The sequence below is a fragment of the Hyalella azteca genome, unplaced genomic scaffold (genome assembly GCF_000764305.2).
Source record: "Hyalella azteca isolate HAZT.00-mixed unplaced genomic scaffold, Hazt_2.0.2 contig16679, whole genome shotgun sequence".
Lineage (NCBI taxonomy): Eukaryota > Metazoa > Arthropoda > Malacostraca > Amphipoda > Hyalellidae > Hyalella > Hyalella azteca.
In genome coordinates, this window is record NW_025946489.1 from 97320 (window position 1) to 106247 (window position 8928).

At 37.3% G+C, this 8928-nt stretch overlaps 2 protein-coding genes across 2 annotated transcripts; both read left to right on the forward strand.

Moving 5' to 3' along the window:
* Positions 1 to 3284, forward strand: LOC108667514. Its single transcript, XM_018154547.1, has 3 exons — positions 1 to 802; positions 1210 to 1314; positions 2088 to 3284. The coding sequence occupies exons 1-3, from the start codon at positions 404 to 406 to the stop codon at positions 2184 to 2186; spliced, it is 603 nt and encodes a 200-aa protein (XP_018010036.1). The 5' UTR covers positions 1 to 403; the 3' UTR covers positions 2187 to 3284.
* A 699-nt stretch (positions 3285 to 3983) lies between these two features.
* On the forward strand, positions 3984 to 8482 carry LOC108667523. Its single transcript, XM_047885001.1, has 4 exons — positions 3984 to 4008; positions 6658 to 6884; positions 7547 to 7651; positions 8163 to 8482. The coding sequence occupies exons 2-4, from the start codon at positions 6732 to 6734 to the stop codon at positions 8289 to 8291; spliced, it is 387 nt and encodes a 128-aa protein (XP_047740957.1). The 5' UTR covers positions 3984 to 4008; positions 6658 to 6731; the 3' UTR covers positions 8292 to 8482.
* Positions 8483 to 8928: the final 446 nt, after the last annotated feature.

Here is an 8928-nt window from a genome sequence, read left to right on the forward strand (position 1 = left end):
GCCGTGGTCGCTGCAGGACGACGAACTCACGAAGGAAACTTTTAAAGCTCGTAGACTTCACATCAGAAGCATGTGTTGCTCATCAGCTGCTTCTAAAATCACCCATATTATATTATTTTTAAATAACATAATATAATATTCTAAGGAATCATAATTTGCGATCAATATTGCGTTACGCAATCGTAATCTCTTACATTATTGAGAAACTATTAAGTGCTCGCGATAGTGAAAGAATTGTGAATAAGGCAACAAACTTTACGGAACATAACTAAACTTTTTGAACTTTGTTCACACGCTTGTCAGACTAAACAAACATTTTTAAACGCAGTTAACTGCCATTACCAAACTGTGTAAAAGTGCCTAGAAAATTTAAATTTCATAGAAAATACGGTTTATCCATCATATGAGGAAAATGGAGTGTCTTCGTACATTATCAGCGTTCCACTTTTGGTTCCACGTTTGTCTGGCATTTTATTTCGTAACCACTCAAGCGACGTGCGAAGCTTTACGTGATGAGAAATCTGATTTTACAAACCACTCGGCGTCTCCTGATCCAAGTGCAGTGCATGATTCTTTTACCGGCACCTCCCTTGAAGGCAACGCCACTGTGCTGGTGAACGACACCAACACACAACAACACTTCTTGAACGACACCAACACACAACAACAATTCTTGAACGACACCAACACACCAGCATCGGGCAACAGCAGCACCAAAGACCATTTCACGGACCTGCAACATCCCGCCCCCATCGGCTGCACCGTCTCGTATTTCTCAAGCAAAACTGTGCCCTGTGCTCTGGTGCGTAAACGTGTTTTTCAATACAAAATAACGGCACGCAACCGTTTTGTGGACGTTTTTGCTCAACCGTGTGGCAATGTAATATTACGCTGCTATATTTATTATAATTTGAGATGTTCATATCATAAATCTTGACTGAATCATGTTGCGCAGTGACCGTAGTTGGGATAAAAATAAGGACGCAATTCATAATGAAATTATTCATGCATCCAAGACTTGAAACTGTATAATTTTCATCTTAACCTCAATTAAAAGTGCTGTTGCCTCTGATCGGCATCGTTCAGTATAGGATAGTATCGCTCATTACCACAAATACACTCAATGCTCGCTTACCGCACTAATATTCTGATATCATCTATCATCGGATGCTATCCACTCCATAATGATATCAGTCTTCATACCATTAGGCGTTGGAGTATCGCGGGTCTCCCCCAGCCTGGTTCTTGAAGGAACATTTGCCTGACAGCCTCAGCGCCATTTCAACGACCCTCCTCTCACAGTTCGGCTCCGAAGTGAGCTTATTTATATACACTCAAGAAGTGAGTGGGTCATATTGTCTAAATAGTGACACTTTCATGCCCACTGCACGAGCAATGATCGAGCGAAGCACTGAAACGCCTTTTTACCAAGCCAAACTGGGTCAGGATGACACACTAAAGGGTCACAAGCGCATCGCTACTAAGACAATAACCCACTCGCTTCTCTGAGTTTTTTTATCATTATTTTATTTATGTAAGGGACTGAACGGGCGTGATACCAGTCCTGTGAATATGCTCCGGGACATGAAATTATATTTTAGTAGGAGTATCAGCCCTGGAAAATAAGTTATATATGTCGGGTGTATAAAAAATTGCAATGCATTATAATTTTGTAATATTAATTTTATTAAAAACTTACGATTGAGACTAGCTCCCAATACGATAACGAGAATCAAGTTGTACTTCTGGTTAAAAATTGTATTTCGATGAACATTTATTCAATAATATTACTTTAGTTTGAATATTATGAACGGGATTCAGGAAATCCGACATTGCCAAGTCCCAGAAATTGTCTGCCCCGAGCTGTGCCAGGGGTCCGTACCTGGATTACTTATTTCTATTTTCCCAATGAAAACCAAATGATCAATAACAGGTATTTCTGGTACAATATTTCATACTTATTTCTATTTTCACAATGAAAACCAAATGATTAATAACAGGTTTTCTTGTATATTATTTCTAAACAGAACGAAATTAGAACATAATTCTACCAGTCATTAATACATATCATTATCGTGATCGAGCAGCAGGTGTGTGGATGCAGGAGACCTGACCTGAGCTCAACCTGCCCCCCGGACCTCCATCAGGCTGCCGCCATCATCACAGCCGCCTGCCCTGAAGCTTGAAACACAATAAGAAATTAACGGGTCAAATTGTCCAAAATCATGGGTTTAATTGTCAAAATCAGGGGTAAAATTTTCAAAATTCCAGTAAAATTTTTATTGTCCAAATCATGACATATTTTCTGTTTTCTGCATGTAGCACCGATAAGCACAAATATACGGCCAAAGCGGGTCAAGACGACACAGAAAATTGCTTCGCTATTTGAACAAAATTTCACATAATTCAACGAGTGTATTATTATTTACAAGAGTTGGTATGCGTGGACTCATGTTCACAATGCTATTGTAGACTGACATGTTAGGCCTACTCTCTAAACCTTGCTTGCAGTGGCAGACGCTGTCAAAAGAAGTAATATTTGACATATATTGCCGTCATTAAAAAATAATTGGTATAGGTCACAAGCTTTTCTGTTAAAATTAACATGCTCAAGATATGAGCAATTCTTGCTTTATGTTTACTACTATATTTGGCATAGTCAACTTAAATAAATTTCTTGTTTGGTTGCTAAGGTTGCATGTTAGCATTGCGATTCGTAGACTAAGATGACAATATTCTATTAGTAAGGCAGTACTCGATCATTGTGTGTAGCGGCTTGAACAACTTTTTGACCTCCAAACTTTCTGCCTTCTTCACACCACCCACAAAATCAACGTTTGATTCAAATATTTGACACTTTTCATCTCTTCAAGAATTAAAGTAAGGTTCTTTACCACATCTGTACGAAGCAAGAAGTAAGAAAAATCATTTCAATTGTCGGTCCGCTCCATAAACTCTTGCTATTGAGTTCCTTGTAATTATAATACAATACTTTATAATGAATACAAGTATAACGATTAATTGGTTGCAAAGGTTTTATAGGTTAATCGTCACGATACGTACGATCATTAGCACTGCAATACAGATGACGTCCGAATAATAGCACCGATATAAAAAAATTAATTTTCTCACGTCTTTTTACCCATACTAGGTATTTGCTTTTACCTGCAGTTATTATTTTTTAATATTGAGGTTTCCGGATATAACTTTAAGTGGAATATATATCAAGTGCTTCAGTAAGTTTTGTAACAAAATTCGTAAATCAAATAAATTAACTGCCAATTGTCAGTATTCTTATTTATCATCGATTTAGATCAACGAAGAATACTCAGTCGTTGATCTGAGCTCCACTGGCCACCGACGTGAAGAAACCGTATTTTTGCACTTTAAAGAAATCTACTTTATTTGAAAGAAATAAATATGCCCAGCTAAGCCGGAGTATTCCTATAACTTTTTATCATTTAAATGTTCAAATCCTTTCCGGTTAACAGACAGGGTTTAATATTTTCTACGCAAAAAAAAATATAATTTACGTTGGTCGTTCTGACAACAATGAATGTTTCGGAGAAGGCGGCTACACTTCTCCATGCATACACGATGGGAAAACGCAAGCAGCAGCTGTGATGCAGACGATGGCAAACTATGTTTATTCGCAGATATATTGAGAGTGCTGAGCAGTAAATATAGAGCAGATGTTTAGCAACAGATATATGAAGGATGTTTAGTAGCAGAAATATGAAGGATATTTTGCAGCAGATATATAGAGGATGTTTAGAAACATATATACAGAGGATTACACAGTATATAGAGCCGATATATAGAGCAGCCGATAAATAGGATGTTTTGCATAAAAAGCTGCTGTTATGATGACAAGAATTGCACCAGCGTTGTTCCACGACATGTTGACATTTCACCACAGACTTGTTGGTGCTTGAGAAAGCACAATATCAAGCTGTATGTGAGCCTCACAGTCGTGTGTCAAGCACATCTGCGCTTACACGTCGCCAGGTAAGACACCATGCACCGTCTATATCACACCATAGTCGCCAACATACTCAAGTCGCCACACTATGATGCAAACGATCGTGTTATAGTAAAAATTTTCCAGTACTCATTGAACGGCGTTAATTTCTTTTGTACTATTTAATGATAATTTGATATTTTTCTGATCTGAGTAACATCGTTTTGGTTTGGATAGTGGGTAGTGGGGAAAGAACAGTGGCGACTAACTTATCCACGTATCTTGCTTGCGTCTGAGACGTGATTGCATAAGTTGGTTTGTGGCACGCGAGTGTTTTGAATTTGCCCAATCATATCGTTTTTTAAAATAATTTCGGCAAAATAGCGCATCAAAGGAAATTTTTTGCTTTCAAAATGAATATACATATCAACTTAATGAATACTACATATTTATTTATGTTATTATACATAAATGTAGAACAGTATTTTAAACGTGAATTAACTCTGATAAAAAGTTCACGCATTTAACACTAAAACGAAGGGCAGTACATCACTCGTTATTGCGGATAATTGCACCACGAGTTGCCTCATTACTTCACGATGACAAATTACGCAAAAGCCAACAAAGGCAGAAGAAAAATACTAAAAATAGACGCGACGCCTCACCCAACGCACGCGTGAGCATCTCTTGCGAATCTAAACAGACTTGTTTGAAACATGTCTGAATAAAGGCAGTCTAATGCGCAGAGGTAGCGTTCCCCCTACACTCAATGTCATATTAGGACAACGTTAAGTCTGTTCGTTGCTATTGATCAAACTGAAAAGATTGTTTTTAATTGCATAATAAACTTGAACGTGATTACAAAGTGGAAGTACACCAGTTGGTTAATTGTTGTATAATCAAATCTCCCACGGATGAATCACGATTATCTTATTTAACATCTATCTCTCAATTTTTTATCGTGGCTAACCTATAGGTGATGAACTACGCTTATCGTATCTCTCAACATTTTTTATCGTAATCACTCTATATATACGTGACGCAGCACGTTTATCTTATTTATCTTATCTCGCCAATTTTTGCCGCGATCAGCCCATATCGTTATGAACCGCGATTATCTTATATCACGTCTATCTCAAAATTTTTGATAGTGGTTGCCCTATACGTGATGAACTACGCTTATCTTATTTATCGTATCTCTCACCATTTTACATCGTACTCACCTGTACGCGATGAATCGCGGTTTTCTTACTTATCGTATCACTCACCATTTTTTATCTTACTCACCTATACATGATGAATCACGGTCATCTTATTTGTCGTATCACTCACCATTTTATATCGTACTCACCTATACGTGATGAATCACGGTTATCTGATTTATCGTACCACTCATATTTTTTTCGTAGTCACCCTGCGCGTGATGAACAAGAGCAGCGGCAAACATTTATGCCCATAAAGGCAGGGGAGAGTTTCAGCGCCGAAATGACAAGCTGAAATCATAAATACGCTGTCACGACTCGAGCCTTTACGAGATCAAACAGCGATCTTGTATACAAGAGGATTATGAACGACTGCGGTAACTCAGATAAATTAAACTGGTATTCAGAAACATGGTTGAAAAATAAGAGGCCAAATGACAGATGAAACCAATGATAATAATAGTTAGATAATTTAATAAATAAAATCGATGATATCAAATTGATAGCTGATCATCATAGATAAATGATCAAAAGAAGATAAATAGATGACACAGAATAGTAAGCTGATCATTATTCCTAGATGATTAAAAGAAACTAAATGGATGATGTAGAGCGTGTAGCTTGAATGCGCATTTTGGATTAATTTTGTGTGTACGCTGTCATACTGTTAGCTGATAAACTATTAAATGCAATACTCATCGACTTTGGAAATATTTAAACTTAAATTCAATGGTGCGTACCAGAAAATAAACATTTCATATCTAATCTAAGCGCAGGAAATTATATGGGTGCCCCGGTTTCTGTTTATTATCGTGCCTTTAAGTAACATGAGATTTAACAGAGAAACGGTTTTGAGGGGAGATAATTAATCTTTTATCTCGTGCGTCATGATAGTTGCACAGCAATAAGATTTTAAAGTAGTCAACCAATTAAAGTAGTCAATCATATAATGGGAATGGCAAATATCACCATAATGATAGAAGCCAAATAAGAACAAAATTTCTTGATGGCATTCATCTTTTACCTACCCAAATGCAAGGCATTCATCTTTTACCCTACCCCCTTCCATGAAAAAAATTTTCTACTTAAATTGCATAAGTTGATTTAAGTCTCACTTATGATTCTGTCATCGCTTATGTTCGAACAGATATTATTCACACAATATTACTGCTCATACAAATATTATTTTACATAAATCTGCTCTGTTTATTCAGTGTTTTCGCGGAATTTAAATCATCTTTGCCCTTTTTATTTGCCCTTATTAAATCACCTCTTCTTTTTCACGTCGTGTTCTTGAGGACTTGAAATCTCTTCTGCTGTTTTTATATCGTGTACTTGCAGAATTGAACTCACCTCGCTCTTTCACGTCATGTTCTTGAGGAATTGAAATCGCCTCAGCTCTTTTTACGTCGTTTTCTTGCCGAATTGCAATGAGACGTCTTCTATTTTACGTCATTTTTTCAGACTTAAAATCATTTCTGCTCGTCTTATCAGGTACTCTTGCAGAATTGAAATCACCCACTACGAGCGGGCAGTATTCGTTAGCAATAAGCACGAGCAGCACAACAATGCGCTGGTTGATGGTGCCGCTGGTGGTGCTGTGTTGGTGGAACAGGACCGCGATGGTCGATGGCGTGGACAACCGCATTGATGACGTCACGGACGTCGGGAGCAAGTGCAGCCTTGTAACTCTGCCTTACTCAGTACCTCCGTGCGAAGTCGTGAGTGTCTAATCTACATATATGCTATGAATTATTATTAGAAACTTATTATAATCTTATTTTAGACTATTTTAGAACACTACATAAATGTATTGTGCATTGTGCAAACTCATACATTGTTATAAATTCACTATCGACAATTGGTAGTAAGATGATATTTTTATCAAATTAAATTCATAAAGGAAATTTAACATGGCTTCAGGCAATCAAATATCAGAAAGAGAATGACTTTTTCTATAGGTGGCTGTTGTACAAATTACGAACATTGTCAACGAAAAACATTTTCCACCTTTTAATCCTGGAATTGTCAAGCCGTGCCTGATTATTTTATCTGTCCCATTCAGTCAAGAACATTACTGTGCACACGCAACCCATTCCATCCTCTCAGCTAAAAATAATTCAGTTATGCCTGTGGCATTGAGAAATGATAATCACCGAACATAAACAACATATTTAACTCCAACAAAATCCTAGTATAGTCATGCACTGTTCATTCAAAGCAGCCAAGAATATTTTCGTTTTACATGCATTGCCATAATATATATTCCATCCTTTTAGCTTAACCTAGTCTAGTTATGACTGTTTCATCCAGAAATTAAAATCGTCAAACATTAAGAACATATTCCAAAACTTTAACCTCGTCTATCCTATTGCCCTCTCAGGCTGTAGCGTACAGAGGGGAGTTCCCTGCGTGGCTGCGCAGCCGAGACCTCACCGGCGACATCTTCGCCCTCCCGTACGAGGATCTCAAGCGGGCGGCTCAGGAGGTCACTCATTATTCCACTTTATAACTTAGAAAATAGCTCCCTAACAAGATCCCTAACAGCCATTCTACGTGTTTAATTTGACTTATATATACTGGATCTCTAAATTTATTTGTATTTGTTTCTCACAATTACTAATAGCAGCATTTATCAGCCGAGTGTTCGGCTTGATTGAAGGACCTCATGCATGGTACAATGTACGTGGCAAAGCAAATTATTTATCTGTTTTAAAATTGGTAGTTACCTTGTGTTAGTTGGTACGTTACTTGTGTTACTCGGTATGTTACTTGTGTTAGTTGGTAGGTTACTTGTGTTATTCGGTATGTTACTTGTGTTAATTGGTACGTTACTTGTGGTACTCGGTATGTTACTTGTGTTGCTTCTCTATATCCTTTTCCTGTCATAAAAATACCATTAGTTATTTTTGCAAAATCACCAAATTCCTCTACCATGTTGTTAACGAAACAATATCGTATTTTTTATTTTCTTCATAACCATTAACTTGCGTTGACAGCAAATCTGCCCATGCCACTGGCTGGGAGTGTCGCCGCTCTGCCCGACTACGGTGAAGAGAGCATTTGGCCGCATCGTGCAGCTCTGCACCAACAACATTGAACTCCTCAGCTTCCCTCGATGGCTGTGAGGGGTCGTGCAAAATTCCTTCTTCAACTTAATAAGTAGAAGAATTCATACTACTCAAAATTTTTTCTTCTACTTCTACGCGTTTTAGTAACTCTTTATCCGAGTTTCACAATTTATCATGCACCAATAAGAATGTTTTCTTCTGAGTATTGATACCTATTGCTTGATTAATAAATTAAAACACACCTGCAAGCCTTGTTTTACACCTGGTTAAGGTTTTAAATGACCTACTACAGTTAATTTATTGCAAGTTCGTAAACCACAGGTCTACGGACAGATCAGTTTCTCAATCTTTAACTTTTCTCAATCAATATGAAGGCTTGGCAATAAGAATTAATGTCAGTATTCAAATTTGGAGATCCATCTGTAACGAAAGCTTGGTTGCACTGCAGACTTACTTGCAATCACCAAATGAACGTGATGGTTTACAGGCGATATGGTTGTTTTCCAATGAATGCTGTTGAAGTTTGTTTGACGGCACAAATCTACGATACCTAATGAATGCCTTAATTTAAGATATAAAATTAATATTTTTTATGAGTGAACTATGAGAAAATTAAGTTAATTCACTGTCCATTCCGAGCGCTTGAAATCAAATTAAAGTTTTGAATTGTAATTGATTCCGAGTTTGATGCTTC

Bases quoted from the DNA above. Each gene is read 5' to 3' on its own strand.
- LOC108667523 (XM_047885001.1), top strand. From the start codon at position 6,732: ATGCGCTGGTTGATGGTGCCGCTGGTGGTGCTGTGTTGGTGGAACAGG. The intron at 6,885-7,546 runs GTGAGTGTCTAA...TTGCCCTCTCAG, and splicing joins CAGTACCTCCGTGCGAAGTC to GCTGTAGCGTACAGAGGGGA. The intron at 7,652-8,162 runs GTCACTCATTAT...TTGCGTTGACAG, and splicing joins TCAAGCGGGCGGCTCAGGAG to CAAATCTGCCCATGCCACTG.
- LOC108667514 (XM_018154547.1), top strand. From the start codon at position 404: ATGAGGAAAATGGAGTGTCTTCGTACATTATCAGCGTTCCACTTTTGG. The intron at 803-1,209 runs GTGCGTAAACGT...TCATACCATTAG, and splicing joins AAACTGTGCCCTGTGCTCTG to GCGTTGGAGTATCGCGGGTC. The intron at 1,315-2,087 runs GTGAGCTTATTT...GTGATCGAGCAG, and splicing joins TCTCACAGTTCGGCTCCGAA to CAGGTGTGTGGATGCAGGAG.